Source organism: Rosa chinensis, chromosome 6, assembly GCF_002994745.2.
Source record: "Rosa chinensis cultivar Old Blush chromosome 6, RchiOBHm-V2, whole genome shotgun sequence".
Taxonomy (NCBI): Eukaryota; Viridiplantae; Streptophyta; class Magnoliopsida; order Rosales; family Rosaceae; genus Rosa; species Rosa chinensis.
In genome coordinates this window covers 10,910,937-10,938,301 of record NC_037093.1, presented here as the reverse complement: position 1 = coordinate 10,938,301, position 27,365 = coordinate 10,910,937, and the positions used below count along the sequence as shown (strand labels likewise).

Here is a 27,365-nt window from a genome sequence, read left to right as displayed (position 1 = left end):
GAGTTATTTTACCATGCTAGCCATGTTAAGTTAATTGGGTCTTATGCAGTAAAGAGATACAAACTACCTCAGTTCTCCACACTTGTATTCGCCCTTCATTGAAGATTTCAATTTTGAATGGAATTATCATGGGAGGTGGGGCTGGTGCTTCCGTCCATGGTAGACTCCGTGTTGCAACTGAGAATTTGGTAGGTTTATCAATTTACCTCCCATTTGAAGTAAGAAAGTTTTACTAATAGCAGCTTTAGTGCTATTGTGGGATGCAATTAGGATTTGCATCTAGAAATATATGTAGATTGTTTCCTGTACCTTTTAAAGGAAAATCAGAAGCCTGAGTTATTCAGTCTTTCTAGTTGCTGGCTATAATCCCTTGTATTTCTTAATATGGTTTTGCAGGTTTTTGCAATGTCAGAAACAGCTCTGGGACTTTTTTTAGATGTATTGCCTCTTATTATTTCTCGAAGCTTTTTGGATCCTTTGGTAATGCTTGTTATATCTTTGGTTTACATTTGTGTTTCGATTGCCCCACCTGCAAACGTTGCTTCTTGATAGGAGAAATAAGTTCTACTAATGTGTAGAGGAGGGAAGGATCAGTTCCCCCTTTCTTTTATTCCACTTTCTACATACCATTTAGCCTCTGGCAATTAGTATGTGCTTAAAAAAAAGAAAAAAAAAGAAAAGAGTAACTTATAGTGGCATACCAATGAAGATTAGCTCCAGGTTTGGACACTGATATCCTGCAACTGTTTAGCTTATTGGTTCAATAACTATGCTACTCAATATCTCTAAAGAGAATTACTTTATTAGGTTTGAGATATTTATGGTGTGAAAGTTTCTTGTTTCTTTGTGATCATGGGGGTTTTCTAGATTTATTTGATTTAAGAGCACAGCCTATGCTCCATTGCTTCATCTTTTAGCTGAAAGGTTTAGAAAGATAAGGAATGCCACACACAAAAAATAAAGATGAAAAACATTAATGGTCTGCGCTATTTTCTTAGCATTTAATTTATGTATGGTACTTATAAATATGTATGAATTATTGAATATATATATATATATGTTATGGTGCTCCATTTTTATTATCTGTGTGGTGTGACATGATTTATTGGCATATTATTATTTGTGTCTTTTGTGAGTTTTGATTTGGCAACTTAGGATGACTGGCTTTGATTTGCAGACTGTATTAATAATTTTGAAGGGAGTTGCTTGAGGTTTGTTATTGTGTTATGTGTCTCATTGCCTAAAGTTTATTACTGATGTTGATTCCTGGGACACTATCAACTTTGATTTATTGTGAACTCACAGAAGCTCAAAAAGACTTTTACGAGGCCCTATTTATATGAGGACAGTGTTTATACATAATGTTCTTGTGTCCATCTACATTGTATCCTTTTTCAATGTTATTGGGAATGTATATTTGTATCTACTTGTTTGGAGAGCATTTGATGAATTATATTCTGGAATGTGGTTAGTTAGTGTTAGCTTTTAGTTCAAGGCTAACTATGTACGTTGGGTTGAATCTTGTTTATGAATTTCATTTGAGACTTAATCCTAGGCCCTTAACTTGCTTTTTTTTTTTTTTGTTTTTTTTTTTTTTTGAACTGGTTGATTAATTGAACTGTGTTATTGTTGTTTTGAATTTATGTTATTACCCTTTTGAATTGGAACCATATTATTGAGATTCAAAGGACTATTGTTTGGGTGTTAACAACTTGAAATTATGATTTTCCTTATCAAAGTCAGTGGGCTGATGCTAAAAGAGAATTGTAAGAAGAGAAAATAATGCCCTCACTTGTACTTGACCGCGATCATACCATAAAAAATGCCATCAAACAGGTTGAAGAAATGAGAAAAGATTTGTCTAATGCACTTCATGCTGCTGCATCTGTTGAGAGTAGAACTACTGTAGCTGAGGTCCTTTTTTTTTTCCCCTCAATTCTTTTTGAAAGTTTCAAGATTATTTTGTCTATTGAATACATCTACACAATCACCAACCACACTTATCTGTAGTATTTTTCTTTCTTTAATTCTATTACGATATTGTATTATTTTTGCTTGGCCTTTATTTACTCTTTATTCACAAGATTTTCTGGTAGTGCATTTCAAGATGATTATGACTCAAGAAAGTTTGATTCAATTCCCCATAAAGGTCTACTGACACAAGATGTTGAAATTGACGGTGGGAGTGGATCTGCTTCTTTGACAAGTAAGCATATGATACCTGTCTACTTTTAATCTTAGGCATATGTTCTGTTAGTTTGACTTTTCTATAGTTATTGAAGATATATATATTACTATTAGTTTGGCATATGTCACCATGTTTTAATCTCAAATTATTGATACTGGTTTTATTATCAACCACTGTTGAGGAGTTACCTTAGAGAAAGTTTTACACATGGCATAGTTTATATATATTTGGCAAATATATAGCTAACCAAAACTTTTACACATCTGTTGAACTTGGAAATTTATTTGGCAGTTTATTTTTATTGAGAAGTAAACAAACAAACAAACAAACAGTTTAAATATGTAGCTAACCGAATTCTATAACTAACCGAAAGGATCTAGTAGTGAATAGAGGGTTAAAATATTTTGCTACATATTATTTTTATTCTGTAGCTTCTTAAATATAAGCTATATAATTTGCTACATATTATTTTGCTATAGAATAAATATTTTTATTCTTCACTCTCTCTTAAAAAGTAGGTGTTCGTGTTGGGTTTTCCAAGAACATGAGAATTGCTACTGGGTCTTGAATAGGCAATTTGAGTTACAACAAGTTCAATTGTGATGGCTTGTGTTGTTTGAGTATTGAAATTTGTGTACAGATTGATATATACTATATTTGTTATTTATACAAAAGTTAATCAGGGTCTTTTGTCATGTACTCAAGTTGTTTCCTTGGTAGCATCAGTTTTGCAGTTAGATACATGTTGAGTCTAGTCGAATGTATGTAACACACGTTTTTTAGGCTTAAAAATGAATGGGGAATTATATGCATGGTCATTTGTACCTGTTATGCTGTATGTCAATAGGACAACAGAAATTCTATTACTGTTGTACAGCTTGCTGGAGGAATTGGTTTTCCCATAGCACTCCTGTGATTTCTTGGTGCTCTGTTTGTTTGTTTGTTTTAGGCCATTTTTATTGAGAAGTAATCAGCCAATGAGAAGTAATCAGCTTAAATATGTAGCTAACCGAAAGGATCTAGGTACCAAACTTCTGTGGTTGGATGTATTTGAGTCTTATATTATACTCGTTGTATTAGTTCAAGTTGCAAGACATGAGCATTATTAATTTTTTTTTTTTTTGTGCAGATCTGTTGAAACATGACAAGGTTCTGAGCAAGAAGCCCCCTGCTTCTCACCGAGTTGTGCCTGCTTATCTGTTGAATGCAACAACTAAAGAAGCCAGCAAGAGAGTTAAGCTTGCCAACCTTGGTCGCCGTGTATTCAAGAAAAAATTCAAGGAAGATAAGGACCCCCTTAAGTCTTTCAGTGCCCAGGTTTACTTTAGCTTCCTTTTTGCACTTATTTCTTCATGATTATACTTCATTCAGTAGGCAGAGACCAGAAGTTGCTAATTGATTATACTTTACGTACTCTTCTGATATGTTGCAGATTATTTCCTGGAGGCCTACACCCTAGTGAGGAAGGGTGATCTCTTGATTGTGAGAGGAGGAATGAGGAGTGTCGAGTTCAAGGTTATTGAGACTGATCCTTCTTGAGTATTGTGTGGTTGCTCCAAACACTGAAATAATTCCAATAGGGTTTACTAAAGTGGCTACAGATAAGAATTCTAAAGCTGGATCAAATGTCTAGGCTAGCCTTTGTAAGTTTTGAGGTTTTATTTTGTGAACTATGTTGAATCATGAATTTGAAAAGAAATTAATGGAAATCCTCAATTTTTGGATGATGGGAATGCATTTCTTTTCCCAACAGCAGCTAGATGCAAACTTTACACATTATGCTTGTCAAAATAAAGTGAAGTATATAAAAGCATAACAAAACAGTAATGCCAAGGAAAACGATGTCAGTTGAGAGATTAGAAATCAGTACCAAATTGAAAATCGATGTCTTATGTTATCAATATATCGAATTGTGTTTACAGAACTGATGTACCCAAAACCAGTGCACATCGATTTCTAAATACCAAAACGTAATCTATTGTCAACGCACAAATCACCTACCATAAAGTAAACTGATGTATCATTAAACAAAGAACATTGGTTTTATAAAACAAAAGCGATGTATATAATGAAACAACACGTCGGTTTTTGAAACAACAAGCGATGTCTAGAAGGGTTCCAGACATCATTTCTGAAATTGTAATCGATTTAAATGTTCACTTAGATATTGTTCGAGATATATTTTATTAAGCATAAAATATGAAAATATGAAGAATTAAATATAGTTAACATACAAAATTATGATGATTGTAACGATTATACATCGATTTGTGTTTAAGAAGCGATGTTGGTCGTTATCTAGGACATCGGTCTGTGACGTGCTTAAAGTGATGTCTATATCTTTTACATCAGCCACAAAGAAATCGGTCAGAATTTAGTTTTACATCGGTTCTGGACTGATGTAAATGAACAGAATTCTAGTAGTGATGGTGGTGGTGGACAAGATACAGCCTCACTTACCCAACCTTGTTATCCACCAAATCCAGTCACTCCTTCCCACCAAATCTGCCCTCCGCATGAGCTTTCTTTCCAAACAATGGGAAGGAGTGTGGCCTTTGTCCCCTGTTATAGATTTCGACCAGGGAGGTACACACACTGATGACGAGGACAACATAAAGTTCATCAACATCTTGGAAAGGTATTTGGAATTCTGTCTGAAAGACAAACAACTCTTGGATAAATTCCGGCTTCACATGAGATATCATGGAGAAGGTAGAACTGTTACTGTAGTCGATATATGGGTAAGGTTTGCAGTTATGAGAAGCATAAAAGAACTAGATATCAGCCTTGGAAGTATCTGGCCAGACTACTACTACTTATCCTTGGAAAACCTTGGTGGAAAATCTATCACAACATTAAATTTGGAGTATGTAGCAATCGATAAGATCTCTAACGAGTTGAGCCTTCCTTCCCTGAAATATGTGTCCCTCAAGACTGTGCGCATGGACTACTCGGTTATACATAGATTGATTTCGGAGTGCCCTTCCATGGAGTATTTGTCACTAACTTCATGTTCTCTAATTGACCGAGGCAAAATGTCACTTGCAACACTATTTCTCTATACTAGTTCAAGTTATAATAATCTCAAAACATTGGAAGTTAGGGACTGCATGTTTTCATATATTCGAGTTACAGGAATAAATCTGGAATCTTTTACACTCGATTCGAGATATAGGCACCTCAAGAGGGTTGCCTTATGTGGGTGACCCGAGAAGGGGGTCCCACACCTTAATTTATTCCCACAGCTTGAAGTATATCAACGTCAATGCTCAATACCTTCAAGAGTTTGAATTAGGTGGATGCCACAGCAGTGTGAAGATCACAATCAATACTCCAAATCTGCTTACTTTAATTTTTTTTGGATATTTCAACTCTTGCTTTTCTATGGAAGCTCCAAATTTATCGAAGGCTATAATCCGACTTTAGGACTGGCAAAGCACCTTCGACTTGTCGTGGAAACATTTTTCCACTCTGAAAGGTTTCTTGAAAGAATTTGGTTCCTGCCAAGAAATAAGACTATTCGCCAATAATGTTGAGGTGAGTTTATACGCTTGGTATAGGTTTTGATTGACATTCCATGTTCAATCTGCTTATCAGCTTATACATGTTTATGTCAGTTTGTGTGTCACTAAATAATTTCCCATTCTAATTGGCTAATTCTGGATATTGTAGGCTCTCATTTTCCCAGAAGAATACAAAAATACCTTCCCTCCATTACTGCCTAGTCTAACAAGTCTTAAGGTCATGATCACTGAAAATCCGTCATCAGCAGTGGCAAAAGATAGTAAGCTGAGGAACTCTTTGTATTGGATATGGCACCCTTTGCAATTCTGATGATAATGTGATCGTCATAATGTGCTTTAGATCATTGAGGACTGGTTGGTTGTTAGAATGCAAAATTGTTCCAAATTCTTTCCATATTATTAGTCAAGTCATAGTCAAAGGGAGACATGGGTGATGCCTAAAGGATTAGGGTTAAGTCAAACTTTCTAACTGTCCGGTATCGACAGTACGACAACTCATGCTCTAGTAGTCAATTAATTCATTTCTATTTAAGTATGAGATATTTGAGAGAGATTGAATTGTGTATCATTATTGAGAATATGAGCCCTATATATAGGGATTACAAAGTACATGTTCTAATGTTACAAGAAAAACTAATCCGAATAGAACTAGGAATTCTAGAACATTCTCTCCTATTGCTACTCCTAGTTTGATAAGGCACACTAAGTCGATTTTCCTTCAACACTCCTCCTTGTGCCGCTCAAACTTGGTGGTGACGCTTCATCCGTTGCCTCGTTAAAAACCTTGCTCGAGTGAAAAAACCCTGTGGGACAAAAACTACTTCGAGGAGGAGAAAAAGAGTACAACACGTCCTTCACTTTTCGAGATCGAACATGTAGACATCATAGCTCCCCCTGATGTCGATATCTCCCCATGATTGCTACAATCATGGGAGTTCGGATAACTTTCTCAATCCGATGCTCTTCACATGTTTCTCGAAAGTGGATTTAGGTAACGACTTAGTGAATAAGTCCGCTACATTATCCTCTAATCGGATTTGATTCACTTCAATCTGTAGAAGTGATTGTTGTTGCTGATTATAAAAGAACTTAGGCGATATATGCTTGGTGTTATCACCCTTGATGAAACCTAACTTCATTTGCTCAATACAAGCTGCATTATCCTCATAAACGCATGTAGGTTGGTAGACTTCAAACCACAACTTCCTTGAATATGTCTAATTACAGACATTAACCATATGCATTCATGCACAGCTTCATGTAGAGCAATAATCTCTGCATGATTTGAGGAAGTAGCAACAATGGTCTGCTTTGTAGACCTCCAAGATATCGCAGTGCTTCCCATGGTAAAGACGTAACTCGTTTGGGAGCGACCTTTGTGAGGGTCAGAGAGGTACCCTACATCAGCAAAACCCATCAAAACATCATTGTCGTTTTGATGGAGGGGAATAGGGTGAGGCCGGCCACCATGGGCGGCGCTGGCTGCAGCAACATGGCCGGCGACCAACCCTTGGACGGTGGCATTTTGCCACTTGGGGTCCAATCCCAAATTTCCGTCATTCCTTTTCTCTCTGTAGGGAAAGAATAAGCCCATATCAATCGTACCTCTTAGGTATCGAAAGATTGTCTTTACACAAATCCAATGGCGGCATGTTGACGCAAAGCTATGTCGAGCTAACAAGTTCACTGCAAATGAGATATCCGGTCTTGTGCACTGAGCTAATTGCAATAATGCGCCTATTGCACTACTTAAATAGGGCACTTCGGCCTCTAATAGTTCTTCCTCCTCATCCTTTGTACGAATCAGATCTTTTCCTAGCTCAAGACTACGACCAATCATGGGAGTACTCACAGGCTTTGCTTTATCTTCATTAAAGCGCCTTACGATTTTCTGAGTATATGCAGATTGATGGATCAAAATCCCATCACTACGGTGTTCGAGTTCTAAACCGAGACAAACTGTGTTTTCCCAAGATCTTTCATCTCAAATTCGGATTTCAAGTATTTAGCAGTTTCTTTCAACTCATCTAGAGTTCCAATTAGGTTCATGTCATCGACATAAACTGCTACGATTGCAAATCCGGAACTTTTTCTTTTAATGAACACACATGGGCATATTTCATTATTAATATATCTCTTCCCAATCAAGTAGTCACTTAGACGGTTATACCACATCCATCTAGATTGTTTTAATCCATATAGTGAGCGTTTTAATCTTATTGAAAACGCGCTCTGTGGTTTAGAGCTACTTGATTTGGGTAATTGAAGTCCATCTGGAACCTTCATATATATCTCTGAATCTAGATCCCCATAGAGATATGCTGTAACCACATCCATAAGTTGCATGTCAAGTTTTTCGGAATTACCAAACTGACAAGGTAGCGGAACGTTATAACGTCCATTACGGGAGAGTATGTCTCCTTGTAGTCGATTCCAGGGCGTTGTGAGAAACCTTGCGCCACGAGGCAAGCTTTATATCTAACCACCTCATTTTTCTCATTACACTTTCTAACAAAGACCCATTTATGGCCAACAGGTTTTACATCTAGGGGTGTCTGCGTTATAGGCCCAAATACCTGTCTCTTTGCTAGTGAATCCAATTCAGCCTGGATCGCATCTTTCCATTTAGGCCAATCCGCTCTTCATTGACATTCTTCGACAGAGCGACATTCGACATCATCATATTATATAATTCCTTTTGCAGCATGATATGCAAATGCATCATCAATTGCCATAGAATTTCTATCCATCATCTCATGTACACTAGTGTAATTCATGAAGATCTCTCTATCCTCTAGAGTTGGTTCTGACATTGGAGCGTCAGCCAATGATGTCTCTTGCACATAACCATAATCTGGAATATTCTCATGAGATGGATTATTTACATCGATGATTAATGGATTATTTTGTGCCAAACTCGCTTTCTTTCTTGGGCTAGAATCCATTGAACCTATGGGCCTCCCGCGCTTCCTGGCAGGAGCCGTTGGCCTGACCATTGCATTACCCATATAGGGGACATTGCCGCCATGCTCATGTACTCTTGAGATGGCGTCATGCCCTATAGTTTTAGGGACATCAATCCTTGCAGGCACGTTTGCAGCGGGTATGTGTGATCTTGTCACTTTAGCGATATCAGAAAATGCATCAGACATCGATTCTGCTACATTCTGAAGATGAAGAATTCGCCGCACTTCAATTTCAGACTGTGTGGTTCGGGGATCAAGATGAGACAAAGTGGGGATAGACCACGGCAATTCCTGTCGTTCCTGTTGAACATTTATGTTCTTATCTCCCCCTAACGACGGGAAGACTGTCTCATGGAAGTGACGATCCGCAAATCTAGCAGTAAAGAGATCACTTGTCAAGGGTTCTATGTAGCGGACAATGGTTGGAGAATCATATCCAACGTAAACGCCTAATCGTCGTTGAGGACCCATTTTGGTGCGCTGTGGCGGCGCAATATGCACATATACTGCACACCTAAATATGCGTAAGTGTGAGACATTAGGTTCATACCCAGTCACCATCTGGGACGCAGAAAAGGGTTGAGTGGCAGTAGGCCTCAGACGAATAAGCACAGCTGCATGCAATATTGCATAGCCCCAAGCAGAAATAGGGAGATTGGTGCGCATTACCAATGCCCTAGCGACCATTTGTAGTCTTTTAATGGCGGCTTCTGCGAGACCATTTTGGGTGTGAACATGAAGAACTGGATACAACATAAATCCCAATGGACATACAATAATCATCAAAAATTTTTGATATAAACTCCCCAGCATTGTCTAATATTATAGACTTAATAGCACGATCAGGCTGGTGAGCCCTTAACTTAATAATCTGGGCTAGGAGTTTAGCAAAAGCAGCGTTCCTAGTTGACAATTGCATGACGTGTGACTAGCGTGTCGATGCATCAACCAACACCATAAAATATCTAGGATTAATTTCAGTTTACCCCCCTGAGGTTTGGGGGTGTCATCATTTCACCCCCTGTACTTTCAATTTTGAATTTTTACCCCCTAAACTTTCCAATTTCAATCAACCGTGTCCAATTTCTACTATTCCGTCCAAATTGGACGTTAAGTTTGACTTTTGAGGGCTAAAATGGTCATTTCAACATAAAAAAATTAAAAAAAATTAAAAATTAAAAAAATAATTTGTTTTTTTTTTCCTTCTGTTTCTTCATTTTTTTTTAAAATTTTTAATTAATTTATTTATTTTGTCTTCAACCTATATACCACAAGTTATAATAGGTTTATAAAAACAAAAAAAATACTCTACGTGGTTGAAAGCCGCTCGCTGGTCTATGATATTTGTGATATATCTCTGATAAAGTGAAGAATTTTAGCATATATCCCCAATAAAGTGAAGAAATATTTGTAAAAAATAATTTTACACTTTATCTGTAAATAAATATCTGTATATCCCAAATAAAGTGAAGAAATATCTGTGTAAAATCATTTTTGGTCCACGATATTTGTGATATATCTCCAATAAATTGAAGAATTTTATGATATATCCCCAATAAAGTGAAGAAATATCTGTAAAAAATGATTTTACACTTTATCTATAAATATCTGTATATCCCCAATAAAGTGAAGAAATATCTGTGTAAAATCATTTTTTACAGATATTTATTTACAGATAAAGTGTAAAATTATTTTTTACAGATATTTCTTCACTTTATTAGGGATATATCCTAAATTCTTCACTTTATCGGAGATATGTCACAAATATCGTAGACCAGCGAGCGGCTTTCAACTACCTAGAGTATTTTTTTGTTTTCATAAACCTATTATAACTTGTGGTGTATAGGTTGAAGACAAAATAAAATAAATAAATAAATAAAAACGAAGAAACATAAAAAAATAAAATAAAAAAAAATAAAAAAAGCGAAGAAACCGAAAAATAAAATAAAATTTTTTTTTTTTTAATTTTTTATGTTGAAATGACCATTTTAGCCCTCAAAAGTCAAACTTAACGTCGAATTTGGACGGAATAGTAGAAATTGGACACGGTTGATTGAAATTGGAAAGTTTAGGGGGTAAAAATTCAAAATTGAAAGTACAGGGGGTGAAATGATGACACCCCCAAACCTCAGGGGGGTAAACTGAAATTAATCCAAATATCTAAATGGTTCCGAAGTTGGTTGGATAGGTCCACAAATATCACCTTGGATTCTTTGTAAGAATATTTTCTTTAGTGTCATGTGCATAGGATGGTCTCGATCCTAATTTTGCTAAAGAGCAGGCTTTGCAGAACGAATGATGGGCTTGAGAAACAACCAAGGAGGATTTTGGTTGAGCCACGAAGTTACAATAGACTTGAGAAGTAAAATTTGAAGACAAAAGAGCCTTGGTGGTGTCAATGCCACCCTGAGGCCGCAAGGGGACGGCAGAGCTGGCCAAGGATCGCCGGTTTTGGGGGTGAACAACGCCGTGAGGCGCAGGGGCTCTTTCAGAGTCCAAAATTTGATTTTTACTTCTTTTAGTTCTGAAAAATGGATGTCCGTGTGAAGTCTTTAATATACGGATCATCATATCACGACCTGGATGTCCCAAACGGTCATGCCAAAGTATGTGTCGGAATCCCATAAATCATCTCTCATAACATTGTTTATGTCCGTAGTCATTAGAGGTGATGCAAAGGAATTCTTGTCCATTCTCACAATGTGTTTCCACATGAAAACTATTGGATCTTATATCTTTGAAGCTCAATAGGGTTCTGCCTGCCCTAGGAGCATAAAGAGCTTCAATCAGTGACATTTAAAACTGTGCCATTTGGCAACATAAATTAGGCTGGTCCTCTACCATGAATCAATTGAGATGATCCAGCCATCGTAGTCACGGAAGATCGAGATGGTGTCATCCATAAAAATAGTTGCCTATTTCGAAGGATGGTATGTGTAGTTGCACTATCCACAAGGCAATCTAGCTCTCCGGGAAAATACTGAAAAATAATAAAGTTTGAAATTAAAATATATCCAAGACATTGAATAAAATAAATCGATACTTTATTAATAATAGCCAACGATTACATCAAAGTTTCATGACCAAAAATCTAATCCAACATAAAAATCAAATCGTAGACTAATCGTAGTCACTTAATCCGTTCGGTAATTTCAATTTGGTTGTGACTAGGTAAGGTGAGATTTTGGTGGACCTTTGCTCACTTTTAAAACTGTTCTCTCATATCAAACCTTGCCTAGACATCACAATTACTCTTGAGTACACCTAGAGGGAAAGAGTTAATACAATAATTCTTGATTTAAGGCATAATTGCCATTACATAATTCTTGGAAAAATAAAGGACTATACTAATCAAAATCTGCAGCATCCTTGTGCAAGTTCTTGTCATATTTGAAGTCCGCTATGGTGAGATTGACGTTGGCATCATCACCATCTTCTTCTTCTTCGGCAAGATAGGCTTCATGCTCTCTAAAGTCTCTATATGCCTTGTAATGCACAGCTAATTATTTGCTTGCATTGCATTGCTTGAACCAATGCTCACTCGATCCACATCGATGACACATGTCATTGTGATTTCCTCCCCTTAATTGAGGTGTATTATTTGCACTTGGGTGGCATCCCCTAGAAGGGTTGGCGCCATTCCCATGGCCTTGGGCGGCTCCTCCACATCTTAGAGCCCCACGGCCTCCTCTCCCACGTTGCCATGTATTACAACATGTTCATCCTTCATTCTGACGATTACCTTCCTTTGTAGGGTGGTTATATGGATCAAAACGTCTGTTGTGTCCCTTACCTTTAGGGTTCCGCTCCTTGCGCCCTCTTTTGGGTGCATTATTATAATTCGCCTCTTGAACGCTCTTAGTTCCTATAGGCCTTGAATTATAATTCTTCACGAGGATATTATCATGTTTTTCAGCTACAGACATCACATTAATTAGCTGATGAAACCTTGTGATCCGTCCAGTATTGTATTCAGTTCGATATTGCTTTGATAGCAAAATAGCTGAGACGAGGAAGGTGGAGAGAGTTTTCTCAATTAGTTCTTGCTCTGTGACAGGTTGTCCACAGAACCCCAACATAGTTTTGAGGCGTAGAACTTTTGAATTATATCCAGCTACAGACTTGAAGTCAGCGAATCGTAGATTGCTCCATTGAACTTTCAAGTCGGGGAGGAGGGTATCCTTAACATTACCAAATCGCTCTTCTAACGCAACCCATAATTCTCTAGCATCCTTGATTGCCATGTACTCCAATCGAAGTGATTTGTCCATGTGGCGTCTCAACAAGATGAGAGCAGTGGAATTATTTGTAGCTGTACGCTCAAATATGAGCTCGGGATTTGGTGCCTGAATTACGGGTAGGATCCCTTTTGAGGTGAGATGGTTCTCAACATCTGTGACCCAACTATGATATTCCGAGCCAGTTGAGTCAAGGATAGGAAAATCAAGCTTTAACATCCTGAAATAAGAAGAAGAAATATATTAGTTTCGGAGTTAAAACTTCCACGACAACTAAATAATAAGATTTCCGAGCTATGCTACCAAGAAATCGATTTCCAAGAATGATTAGATTAGACCGAAACAATGATGTTTATATGGTCATAAATTGATGCTTGCGGACACTCTTAGTCCGAAGTCTTACGAACTCTCTTAGTTCGTTAATTGCGTGAATCCCCACGATTCCGCTTTTCAAGAATCGAACCCACGTTATAAGAAAGGTGGGATGTAGAAGAAGGGAGGTTTTCAAGTCCCCGAGAAAAGAAAATGGAAATATAAATTTCGGAAAACAGGAACTTTTATTGAAAACACTTGTTGATTTCGGGTTTTGGATCACGCGCGTGTTGATGCAGGCGTGATGAAGCGAAGCAAACCGAGTAGATGGTAAAGGCTTTGCAACGGTGTCGAATACGTGGGGCAGCAGGAGCTGCGGTGATGTTGCAGTGGCAATGGGTTGCAGCAGGCGAGGGGAGGGCTGTTGAGACAGGTGCATTGCCGGGGTAGCCGACGCACGGCAGGGCAGCGACTCAGGGTTACAGTGGCGCGGGTGCGTAGGCGAGCAGCAACGTGCACAGGGGCACGGAGGAGCTGCGGGGGCAGGCGCGCTGCTGGGGCAGCAGTCGGAGTAGGCGCAGGGCGCAGGGGCAGCTAGCAGGCAAGCGCGCAGGCTGCAGCAAAGGAGGACGTAGCGCGGGGCGTGCGAGGGCAGGCTGCGGCGAAGGCTCGGCTAGCTCGGGCTAGGTGCTGCGGTGGTGAAAGAAGATTTTCGGGTTTTGGTTTTTGTTTTGTGGTTAGAACTCGTGCTGATAGAGAGATTGATGAGAGAATTGTATATCATTATTGAGAATAGGAGCCCTATATATAGGGATTACAAAGTACATGTTCTAATGTTATAAGGAAAACTAATCCGAATAGAACTAAGAATTCTAGAACATTCTCTTCTATTGCTACTCCTAGTTTGATAAGGCACACTAAGTCGATTTTCCTTCAACAATTTCTACTTAGTTGTGTCTTTTTTAATTGAAATTTACTGGTAGAGAATAATGAGGCAAATAAATTCATTTTTTTGTTTTTCTTAACAAGAAATAGTTTTATTCCAACTGCCACTTTTGGATCTAAATCCAAGGACAATTGAGTTAAGTGACTAACTGAGTTGGAGAATCGGCGATGACTCATCTAGCAAACTTTGGTTTCCTTTGATATTATTCGAGGGTTTTCCGTTGTTATATATGTCCTTCTTGTCATATGGATTATTTCAATAATATCACTATATATAGTTGGAAAGTAATAAAGTCCAAAATTACATGGCACAATTTGTATTTAATATATCGAGATTATGTTGTTCCTATCAGCGAATACCTAAAATTTGTCTTAGATTTAGAATAACCTATGGACCATGTACCCGTCACCCGTGAGAGGTACCAAATATCATGAACATAAATGGATATACATCTCATTAATGGACGTGGGAATAAACTTCCCAAATAACTTCTTCTTCTTTTTTGTCGAAACGGTTCGGGCTGGGGACTTGACTTTCAACAAAATGGTTCGAGCCGAGCCATGACTTTCAAAGTTGAAAAAACTTGTCAGGCCTGTCTTAGATAAAAAGAAACAAATGTCCATGTATTATTGGTTCTAATATAAGAATCAAAATCCTTATCATAGGATTGGACACACTAAATTAGAATCTTCACTCAAATATCTAAACCTAATCGTCAGCCTTCATTTCTTTCCAAAATCCCAATCTGAACCGAGAGGCCGCCTCCTTCTTTCTCCCTCTCCTCTGCCATAGTCGAGACACTGAGACTTCTCTCTCTCTCTCTCTCTCTCTTCACTTCATCTGCATGGCTGAGACTGGTCTCTCTCATTCGCCATATCTAATGCAAACCACTGCCAAGTGCTAAGATCTGTGAGTTTCTTTTTTTGGGTTTTTGTCTCTTTGTTTAGTTGTTGTGAAATTCTGCTAGAGTGAAGTTTTTGGTTGAACTTGAGAGGAGTTTTTTAAATGCGAAGTAGATTGGAGGTTGATTGTGTTTGTGTTTGTGTTTGCTAAGAAAATGAGGTTGAAATCTGATGGAAATTTTATATCCTATGCTTTAAATTTTTGATTTTTAGCGACTGCAAATATGCTTGGGAGTTGTATTTTTTGGATTATTTATTTGGATATAGATTTTAATGTAGCTTATGCTGGAAATGTTACTGCCTTACTGGAAATGTGCTTGTTAATGTGAAATGATTGAAATCTAATTTGTAGCATGGCTGTACTAAGTGATTATAGCATGGCTACTAATGGGAAGGCTAGTGTGCCATTGTTGACAGCTCCAATAGAACCAGACCCAGTAGCTACGATTGCGCGTATAGCTCTGGCATCTGCTCATCCTCCCAGACCAGTCAAAAGTAAGAGGAAGAGGACTATGAAGAAGCTAGTCAAGGCCCTGAAGGTCAGTATGCGGTCCATCGTATGGGTATACTTCGAGAAGTTAGATAGGCCTATGGTGGAATTGCTGGATGGAAAGAAGCAGGAAGTTGGACGTGAAGTAAGAGCAAAGTGCAGATGTTGTGAAACTGACCTTACTAGAGATTCTTATTTTAGTGGTACTAGCACATTAGGAAGGCACATTGTGACTGTATGCAAAAAATACCCTAGTAGGGCTGATATAGAGGGGCAGCAAGTTTTGACTAACGATGGGATGGCTTCCCATAGTCTAGTGTCTAGAACTTAAATAGAAGAAGCATGTACTTTAGCTGCCTGTAAAATGATAGTTCTCGATGAACTACCATTTAGTCATGTAGATAAACCTGGATTTTGGCATTTTTTTGAAGTAGCCATCCCTCATTGGACAATCCCATATCTAGACATGCCATTGTAAGAAAGTTTTTAGAATTGTATGATGAAAGAAAAGAGGAGCTGAAAATGGAATTAAGCAAGCATAGGGTTTCTCTCACTACCGGTATATGAACATCGGTACAAAATGTGAACTACATGGTGTTGACTGCCCATTTCATAGATAGTGGGTGGAAAATGCACAAAAGAATCTTGAACTTTTGTGTCATTTCCAATCACCAGGGCACAACCATAGGAAAAATATTTGAAATGTGTTTAGTTCAGTGGAAAATTAATAAAGTGTTGACTATGAGTGTTGATAATGCATCGGCAAATAAGGTTGGCATTGATTATTTGAGAAAAAAAATTGCCAATTAGGTTATATCCCTTGTTTTGTGAGGCAAGCAGCATGCTAGATGCCTTTCACATATTTTAAACTTGATTGTGAAATCCGGTTTGACTATATTAGATAGATCAATAGCTAGTATAAGGAATGAGGTGAAATATGTCAAGAGTTCTTCATTTAGATTAGATGAATTTAAGCTATGTGTTGAAAAAGAAGTGCCTAACTAGAAGAAGGTGTGTACATTCAATGTTCCAACAAGATGGAACTCTATATTTTTGATGTTAGAGACTGCAATTCAGTTAAGGAAGGCATTTGTTAGACTGGCAGAAGAAGAAGATGTGAAATATTCTAGCTATTTTGATGAGGATGAGGAAATATTAGAAGAAGAAGAAGAAGAAGCTGGTCTTGAAAAGGCAAAACACGGAAAACCGATGAAGAGGATAGGGCCTCCCAAGGACTAAGATTGGGATAGGGCTGAATTTTTTGTGGGGTTTTTAAAAGTCTTCTATAATGTCAAACTCCAGATCAGTGCATCTACTAACTCTACTGCACATATAGAATTTCACGATATTGTTGCTGTAAATGCAGAGATTAATGCATTATTTAGGATGTCGTAAATGCAAGATGGAAGTGAAGTTGAGAAGCTTATGGTTCAGATGGTTGTGAAGATGATGACAAAGTTCCAGAAGTATTTCGATAGCATAGATGATGTGAATGAGATGCTGTTAGTAGCATTGGTTTTGGACCCCAAATACAAACTTAAGAATATTGAGCATATTTGTGTGAAAATGCTGTATTTTGATACTGTAAGTATGAAAAAAAAAATCAGTTGAAGTGAAGGAGTTGTTGGTATCCTTAACAATTTTGTATGTGCATGTCATCTGCTGCTACTCTAAATGGTCAAAAAAATTGAGGAAGAGAGGTTGTGAGCAATGGCAATGGCACTAGTAGTTCTGCAGCAAAGAATATGACCGGCGAAATGGCTGAAATGCTCGATGGGAGAAATAGCTTGAAAACAGTTGTGAAGTTGTTGTGGAGAGTGAGGTAGATAGGTATTTGTTGGATCCTTTTGAAAAGCCTCCAAGAGTAGCTGAATTTAGCATCTCACTATGGTGGAAGCTTAATGGCTCCAAGTATCCTAATCTCCAGCTTGTAGCAAGGGATGTTCTTTCAATTCAAGTGTCAACCGTTGCTTCCAAATCGTGTTTTAGACGGGAATAAAGTAATTGATCCTTATAGGAGTTCTCTAACTCTAAATATATCTCATCAAAATTGACAAAAATTGACTCTTCAAAGTTAGCCAAACAGTAGATAAAGCATAAATTTAATTAGTCCCAGATACGAAAACAAACCGTCTATTAATAAGTCCAATTTCTCTATTGGTTATGAATTAAGATTAATTGTCAAGTAGAATTCAAAGACAACAAATTGATTTCTAAATCAGTAATAAAACATGGATTTGTTAGACCTCCAAATGTTGAATAATCAACCAAATTCATATGTTGCAGGTCTTTCTCTATTTCAATTCTTCTACGTAAATCAGTTGCCAAAGACAAAGTTTTTGTCACAAAAGCATTTAGCTTGTAGCTTATCTACATGAATATAAAGGATACACACGCACGTGCACACACACACAATGGCAGCTTGTCTTCTCTTTGTGAAATTCCTCAAAAAGGGTAAACTTTTATTGAAAGGCATGTAGTGTTACAAAAGGTAAACATGTCAAGGCTCACCTTGAATCATCTTCTGGACATGTTCAAAGCTTTTACATCTCTCTAATTAAGTTCAGACACAACCACCTCCCCATTAAGGTCTTCTTCAAGATCAATACCTTCACAGTACTGCAAATGCAGCCAAACCCATTTAAATTCCAACTCTTAAATTGTAGATTATTATCTTCATAGTCATAAATTAAAGAACCCATAATAGAGAAGATGCCCAACATCACTCACCGCGCCTTGGCGCTACCCTTGATGGACAACTTTGAGAATTGGGCATGCATTTCTTCAACTCAGATCCTTAACCGAGACATCGGAATCGTATTCCACGTAAGCAAGGTCTTCACCTCCGAGGAAAGCAATCGCATAGCCCAAATCATAAATCAGCCATATATGAAGGTTTACACTGATTTTGAAAAAAACAAGCCAATACCTCTGATAATGAAGAAGATCGTCATGTCTTCAATTACTTAGTGATTCAAAGACCAAAAGAGCTCAGCAACATCACCACCCTTCCTTCTCTCTTTCATCAGCCTCACTCTAGGCTCTGAAATAGTGAATTAACTGAATTCCAAGACCTCTGGAGCATAGAGTTCAGTTGAGAGCGAGGAGAAAGGGAGAGGAAAAAAAAATAGGCTGTAGTTGTTTAGAGTTTTTATACCTAGGTTGAATGGCATAGCTGCAATTTAGGAAAAATGAGGGGCAAAATGGGAAGCACACTATTCATAAGAGAGTTACTGTTCATAAGGAGATTTGGAATTAGAGTATAAAATGTCATCTATATGCTTGTTAGGATAAGCACCCCTATTTGCACATCAGTACAACAAAGCAAATTAGGAGGATTTCTCCATTTCATTAAATGGAACAATCTGATTCCACACAATAGGTAACACTATACAACTGAACTGTTGTAAGACAAAACCAAACCATATGGGAGACGCATGTTGAGACCCAACAAATCACACCAGTATAATAAAGCAAATTTTGATTGGTTTCATTTTCATCTTACACTTTTTAATTTGATTGGTTGGTAATCAAATTTTGTTTTTCTTTTTCAATAAAAATTAATTGAATTCCTTCAATATCTAAAATTCCTTTTTTTGTTGGAAATCCAATTCTTTTGATTAGGGCTGCACACGGATTGGGTTGGATTGGTTTTGACTCCAAACCATCTCTATGCCAAAGTGAGCGGTTTAGGCATTTTGGAAAACCGGTCATAAAAAAAAAAGCTCAATCAGACCCAATCCAATCCAATTAAAGATGGTTTAGTTTGGTCGGTCAGGCGGTTTTCATCTATATAATATTAACATGCTATTTATGATTCAAAGTGGTTCCAATCTAATTTGGTTCCAAATCCAAAACATATAGTCCAAAACTAAAACTTAAATTAGATTCAAATTGATTCACTTATTTAACGACTTAGCCATCAATAGTAGCTTAATATGATAGTATTAAAGGTCAAAGAATGAGAGATTGAGAGATCAAAGATGTGATATGAAAGGATCAAAAAAATTGTAGTGATTATATACTAAGGTTTCAGGCCTTTGAGCCTTGAATTCAATATGATAGTATATCAGTTGAGAATAAAGTTATAACTGGAGATTTAAAACTTACTTAGAGCAAACCGGACTAATGAATATATATTTATTATGTGTGTATAAATTTCTCGTATGTTTCAAACATACCGGTCGGTTCGGGTTCCGCAGTTTAAGTACAAAAGAAACCAGACCAACCCAGTTCATAAATGGTTTGGTTCGGTATTGAACCGATTTTAACCAATTTTAATTTTTAAAATTAAAAAACTTTAACCAAACCATATTTATCTGTCAGTTATGGCCGATTTGGTCGGTTTGTACTAGGGGTCCTCAATTGGCCCTTCGGCCCTAAGCCCGCCCGGCCCATAGGGCCTAAGCCCTACCCGGCCCTTGCATTAGGGAGGGCCGGCCCGGCCCTTCGGCCCTACCCGTTTGAGTCGATTAGGGCCAAGTCCGGCCCGGCCCTCTAGGCTCGCCCGTTTAAGCCCTAATATTTTCTATTTTTTCTTTTAAAAATAAATTTCTCTTTTTTCTGTAGCATACAACTTATCTCTTTTTTGGTAATTGATTTCCTAAGCTTTATTTTCTTTAATTCTTGTTTCCTTTGTTAAATAAAAATTAATTTAGAGATTTAGAGAGATAGTTAATTAATTATAACCTCATTAACTAATATTTATAAATGTTATAACTTATAAATTAATCTCTATATATATATATATATATATATATATATAAAATATGATCAACAAAAAACAATGAGTCTTATATTGCCTATATAACCATAGAGCCACATTTTAAGGAAAAAAGAATAACGTATTTCTTTTTGTTAAACAAATTAAAGCCCTTTTAGGCCCATTTCGGCCCTATTTAGAAGGCCGGCCCGACCCGACGCTTTTGGCCCTAGTGACTCGGGCTTTTCGGGCGGGTAAGGGTTAGCATATTTAAGCCTCGGCCCTACCCTACCTGGCCCTAAATTTTGTTGACTTTGACTAGGCCCGGCCCGGCCCTACTCCAAGCCTTAAAATTTAGGGTAGGGCCGGCCCTAGCCCGGCCTATGATGACCCCTAGTTTGTACCAAGTTTTGCACACCCCTACTTTTGATGCCCATAATTTGTTGCTCCCTAAACCGAAACCAACTCTATAATTAACAACGCACAAGATCACGTTATTATGCTATAAATGGGCTAAAAACACAAAAATGACATGAAAATGGTCATTCCATTAGCACCAAAGTTTTTGTTCTCACACTTTATAGATGGGTATTACAATACAATAAAATTTGAGCCAGGTCCTAGTAATAAACTAACAAAATAACCCAAAATACCAAAGCAAGAAATCAGTAAGCAAAAAGGAAAAGCTGGACACACATATATGTAGAATGTAGCCAGAGTGTATTAGTATATGTTGATCACTGTGCCTCTGTGCAGAAGTGCAACCAATCAACGTAGAGCTAGAAAAAGCTTCCATCATCTGCCACAGTGTAATTATATTACACCCTTTACTCGGATCAACTCCTACAGATAGAGAGTACATATACTTACTGCCAGTACTTGCCTGCAGACAGCTGCTTCCTACATAATGATATGAACAGCTAGCTAAATAGAGATAGATAGATATACTCAATTCCAGTATAGTCTTCAGATTTGTACTGGAATATGTGCCTGGTTTGTGTACTCATCAGAAGTAGAAGCTACAGACAAGTACCACTACTCTCTTGATGAAACAAGTTTCATTGGGATTTTAAAGCATAAAAAAGAAGAATTGAAGAAGACCATTATTATTAGCAGAAGTTAATTGCTCACTTTGTTCACATTGCTCAAAAAATACCAGAGGGTTTCGCTTGACTGCCATACATAAACAGAAAAGAGAGATACCCATTTGTGTTTCAGTGCATAGAAAGAAACAAACCGACCCTAAAAACAGAAATCGCATTTCATTTTCTTTAAAGAGGGATCAAGCTAGCCTCTAGGGCTTTTAGTTTCAGCTACTTCAAGGTAAAAACACACAGCTAAAGCTAGCATATAGCTTCTTATATCAAACAGCTAGCTCAGAGCTACAATACCACGCCATAAGTTCTAGTGCTAATTAAGAATTAAAGGAAATACAAAATCTAGCTAGCTGCTGTTTCATCTGGGCTAATTAGTTTAACCACAAAAAAGGAAAACAAAAAGTTGCATCTGGGTTCTTTCCCATATGCATTAACAAAATTAGACACACTTTTTTTGCCTCAACATCTAGAAAGACAATTTGAGTGACAAATCAACAGGACTATGGCCACTGCTCATCATCATCATCATCATGTCAGCCCCCTCAAAAGCAGAACCAAGATGTTGATCAGAAGCTTCTGATGATCTACCAACTGAAGAAGAATTAGTTGATGAAGCAACTATATTATGCTCCATGGGATATGTGCCTGATGAGACTACTGAAGAAGAGTTGTTGTTGTGATCAGGAAAGAATTCATACTCCTTCATGATATCACCACCTGCTTGTCTCCCCTTCCTGTGAACTGCCCTAACCTCCACACTCTACAAATTCCCAAAAACAACAAATCAAATTCCACATCCAATTCTCCATGGCATAAATATAAGAAGAAGAGATTTTTATCAATTCAAATCAAAATGTAGGATTTTTTTTTTTTGGTGGTGATTTAGTTTAATTACCTCATCAACAAGACTGGAGCGGCGGTCCAAGTAAGTACCAGCATTGAAACCAACGCCGATTTCCCCAGCTACCCGGACATTTGGGATGTTTTGTTGGTCGAATCCGGGAAGATCAGAACTGTTGACCATCGGAAAGACAGCCGGAGATTCCCCAAAACCCATGTTGTTTCCACAATTGAATCTTTTCTTCTACAACAACCAAGAAATAAGAAATGAGCAACATTCTAACTAGACTGCAAATGTGCAATATATTATAATAATGAATCAAACAAATAAAAAGCTCCAAAATTTTCACTTTTCTTTGTTTTATATTCCCATGTTATCTCTGAGAAGCAAATAATAAATTTTCTTTCCAAAAATGAAATCTAAACCTGCTTGCAACAGCAGCAATATTCAGATGAAGAAGAAGAGGAGGGTTTCTGCTTCATCTTTGGTATTGAAGAGAGCTCGTTCGAGATCTCATACACAGCCCCACGATTCGGAGCCCCAGCCCCAACGACACCGTACTGGTTCGGATCCATAACCAACCCACCAACATCATTTTGAAGACGAACATTGTACCCATAACCAAACCCAGCGGAACCACCATTCCCACTAACTGTCTGAACAAACAAACTGGTGCGGTCCAAGCCCACCAAACCAGAGCCAGTACTCATGGCTCCATCGTAGTTGGACGCACCGTAGAGTACCGGAATGCTGAGAAGCGGGTCGGCGCGGGTTTCTGGGTTTGGGTAGTATTGAAACTGGCGCTGCTGGTGATCTGGAAAACCAACATTTTGGATAACTTGGGTCTGAGGTTGAGGTTGCGGTAGGATATGGGGGAGGGGCATTTGGGTTAATTTGGTCACACCCACACCTCTCTGTTGGAGACGGAGGCGCTCCAGCTGAGCCACACCAACACCTCTCTGGGGCTTTGGCCTTTTAGGTTTAGCTGACTTCCTTGATTTTCCTTTGCTGCTAGTACTGGTTTTGGTGGTGGTTTCGGGTTTTTTGGATTCTTCGCTCCCAAAACGGGAAGAATCTTGGGTTGTGCTCTGGTAATCTGAGGCCATGAGCATCACCGGTCTGTACATTTCAGCCAAAAAAGATCAAGCCTTGGGTTTGGTTTGAGATTTCAAATGGTGTGAATGTTTTCTAAGAGAGACAGAGAGAAAGAGTAATAGCTTTGGATTTGGGTACTGTGTGTCTCTTAAAAAAGAGAGAAAGAGAGAGTGTGCGTTTGGGGTTTGGAGATTCAGGAAGAGAAAGTATGAAGCTGTAAGAGAAAATGAGAGAGGGCAAGGCTCAGAACAAGTACCGAGTTTGTAAATTTGTAATTTTGTATGATTTGTTGTGTACTGACTTTCGGCCTTTTGCTACTTCCACTCCCATTTTCTGCAACTTCCCCACCACACAATCTCCTCTGTCTTTTCCAAGTGCTCAGAGAAAAGGAACATGGAAATGGCAAACCCTACTTTGCGCTGTGAAAATGGTGAACAAATTAAGGTCGCGCGTGTTGCCACGCACCATTGGAGGGCGAACAAGGAAGTACAGAAAGCCCAGGCTTCCTTTACAACAACATAGGACCCAGGGACACGTGTCGAGTTGTGAAGGAATTGACTGAATAGTACACTGCAGGCAATGGCATTGGTCGGAAAACGATGAGAGAAGTCTTCTGAGCGTGGCAAGCAATTTTGGGAGCATTGTAGCATCAAGCAGCTCTGGTCAAGGCGCATTATAGCGGGGTCGGTCATGATGATATTTTCTGGGTCTATAAGACTATAATATAGCTAAGGTGTGACTCAGAGTGTAACAGAGGGTTTAATGGTGCATATCAGGGAGTGGGATGAAACATGTAGAACTTTTCAGCCCTATATATTGAACTAGCTAGCTACTGCAAAACCTTATAGACTAAGAGAGATATTTGACCATGAAAGGTGAGCCTCGCAATGATGCCTTGTGATCATACATGTTAACATCAAAAGGCTGCTGAATCCTCCATGAATAACAGAGCTATTGTTTCTTGGGGAAGAAGAAACACACATTGATTACCATATGTGCTGTAGAGGCTTCTTTTCCCCTGAACCCTAAATATATGTGCTGGGTTCCAAACCCTCTCAAAAAAAGAAAAAGAAAAAAAAAACCGTAAATATATGTATATTACTCAAGAAAGTTCATACAAGATGGACCAAGCACTGATTTTGACACTTAAAATGACTTAATAATCAATGTTCTCATATCGTTGGCTTGAATTGAATCATCCCACAATTTGTTTTCGGTTTGAAACCTTGAATTGAATCCTTCATAAGCTCACATGATTTGTGCATACAAATGAAAGCATATATTCAAACTAGTTTTGCATTACCCAACAATTGCTTGCTACTACCCACAATTTATTGCTTTGTCTACAATACCATTTGATGAAAAAATTCAAAGCAAATTTGTTGAACATCAGAGAGTGGTTATAGAACTATGTTGACCCCAAGTAAATCCTATACCTTTCTATCACATGCATATATATGAAGATCACAGCATGCATATACAGTCCAACAAGCAATCCATGTAGAAATCCACACTCTTTCAAGATTGAATTTGATTAATCACTCCCCAGTTGCAACCCTAAGATGGGTCTAATCACAGAAATTCTTCACTACAAGACCTCTTAAGAATTGAAATTGAATCCCCACCCCAATCCCAAAAACTTCAATCTAACAGTTCCCAAATCCAAATCCTTTGATGACCCACCAAATCCTCACCTATTTTTTATCATCCCCAAATTACATGCACAAAAATTAAGCTTTCAATAACCTAAATTGAGATTGAGATGGAAGGATTGGGATTTGGCTTCACAACCCTAAACGCATGACAGACCGACGCGTGTCAAAAAGATGCGAGAGATCTGATTCACTGAGCGTTGGTCCATACTCTGTGGTATAGGGGTCTACCAGAGTAGCGCCGTCCTATAGTCTCGTGAAAATCTCCTCCAATGATGAGCGTCCACGTCGGCTTTCCATTTAGGGAAGTCTGTCTTCCTTGGATGCAGACCGTAAACGGAGACAGAATCGTTTTCTCTCGTAAAGCGCAGATGGTCCCCCTTTCATACGTGGCAAACGGCGGGACCCACGACGGAGGGACGGAGTTGTTGGCTGGCCGGAGGGAGAAGTGTAGCACGTGCGAGGGAAGGTGGTGGTTCTCCGGAAATATTAATGCCGGGATTGGGCAGACATGGTGGATTATCAGGTTCTGCTGAGAACATTATGCCCTTTATTGAATCACTCGGGACCATATTTTACCCCCTCAAGCATGATTTTGAGTTCTTGGTTAGCCAATAAGCAGTTGTCTGTCATAGGTATTTGGTGCTCTAATGACGCTTTGGATGAGTAGGAAGCATAGTGTTTAGGGGTTTTCGGAGAAGTTCTTCGGTTGGATCAGTTGGACTGCCTCGCTAACAGATTCGTCTAACCATCTTATTGTCTTTTAGGATGAGGCTATTTTCACTCTACTAAATACTCTTTTCACTCTACACCTCAATTTTTGACTGAAAATTCTAATTTTACCATTTAATTAATATGATTTAAAAAGTTTTATCAAACAAAACCTATAACACCTTCAACATGTACCTTCTCCTCCTTCCACCGTTCGAATTGAATTTTTCTTTTTCATCATTCACTTCATGAATGTTGATCTTTTTCTTCTCTTTTACTAATAAAAATTGTACAACATCCAATATCATACGTCTTGAGACGAACCATCTTCTAAAGCTGCTGTGATGCATTAAGAATCTAATGTAGTGTTTGCGACCTTGAAATATCCTACCGTTCAGTTGAGGCCTTGATTTAATTATCAAACAAGTTACAACATATCTAGAGCACTGGTTTCTTCACCTTGGAATTGAATATGCTTTGCACATATTTCACTCATACATAAGTCGTGCCTTGTCACAAATTGGACTAACAATATATGAAGCAGGCTCGTAGTGCAGTTTTAGTTCGATAGTTAATAGTCGATCATAAAAGTTGGTGCGATTCAATCACTCTAGCAGAGTTCAACAAATGCTAATTTTTTTTTTTTTTTTTTTTTGAGAAACAACAAATGCTAATTTAAGGGTATATAATTGAGGAAATTTAATTTTCGTCAATATTTTGATAAGGAAGCCATAAGTGGCAGCAATACAAGATGGTTGTGGGTGTTAACAGTGGGAGGGGCTGGGTTGGATTGTTTGTTCAATTTTGTTATTTTTTAAGAAATAAAATAAAATTGAATCGGATGGACAATATTGGAACTTTGACTCCATAAATTAGAAGAAATGGTGAAAAAAATATTTAATAGGGTGGAAATAGCCTCACTTTGTCTTTTATTATCTTTTTTTTTTTGAGAAGAAATAGAATTCATTAATAACCAAAAAAATTACAAAGCATTGGAATACCCGGTTGTGGTATCAACACCATGACACATATTCCTACCAAGATCCCTAGTTATGGGTCCGTCACTAATAGTAACTTCCATGAACCGAAAAGGTCCAACCCCTAACCAATTTTTACGCCTATTACCCCAGGCTACAAAGAATGATAACCAATCCCAAATGTCACGATACGACCTCGCCACCAACATCCAGACGAACCACTCCACCCTCTTCCACACCGTGTTCATAAACCGCCAGACCACGTGTAAGGGAAATCCACCTTTCCGTTGATAACCAAACAGCATCGAAATTGTAACATATTGTTCGCAGGAGTAACACCATATAGATGGCTCCACACCACGACCAAAACCTCCAAACCCTAGCTCAATTGAGTAGGGACGTTTTATTTGACCTAACTAAAAACCTGAAACTAAAACTCTAATAAAAAACTGAAAGAAACTGCCATGATTGACCAACCGCTCAGGCACCGCCACCTCCACCCGCCCAGTAACTAACCAAAAACCAAAACATAAAAACCTAATAAAACAAAGTACCAAGCTATGTTGAACCACTTCCATCTTCCTCACCATTGACAACAGATCGCCAGCAAACCACCATGAGTGCAGCTAAGTGAGCACGCCCCACCGAAGATACCCAAGCCAAGTACTCTGCCACGACCAGCTTGGGATATCAGGCCACCACCATCCGCCTTGGCTGAACTCAT

At 38.2% G+C, this 27,365-nt stretch overlaps 2 protein-coding genes across 2 annotated transcripts; one reads left to right on the top strand and one right to left on the bottom strand.

Moving 5' to 3' along the window:
* The first annotated feature begins 4,614 nt into the window (after positions 1 to 4,614).
* Positions 4,615 to 5,394, top strand: LOC112170803 (putative F-box/LRR-repeat protein At4g15060). The gene has a single exon (XM_024308100.1). It carries the CDS (start codon positions 4,615 to 4,617, stop codon positions 5,392 to 5,394), a length of 780 nt encoding a protein of 259 aa, XP_024163868.1.
* Positions 5,395 to 21,559: 16,165 nt separating this feature from the next.
* LOC121049660 lies at positions 21,560 to 23,532 on the bottom strand. The gene is made up of 3 exons (XM_040507550.1): positions 22,632 to 23,532; positions 22,261 to 22,449; positions 21,560 to 22,125 (listed from the first exon to the last, which is right to left on the bottom strand). The coding sequence occupies exons 1-3, from the start codon at positions 23,331 to 23,333 to the stop codon at positions 21,832 to 21,834; spliced, it is 1,185 nt and encodes a 394-aa protein (XP_040363484.1). The 5' UTR covers positions 23,334 to 23,532; the 3' UTR covers positions 21,560 to 21,831.
* Positions 23,533 to 27,365: the final 3,833 nt, after the last annotated feature.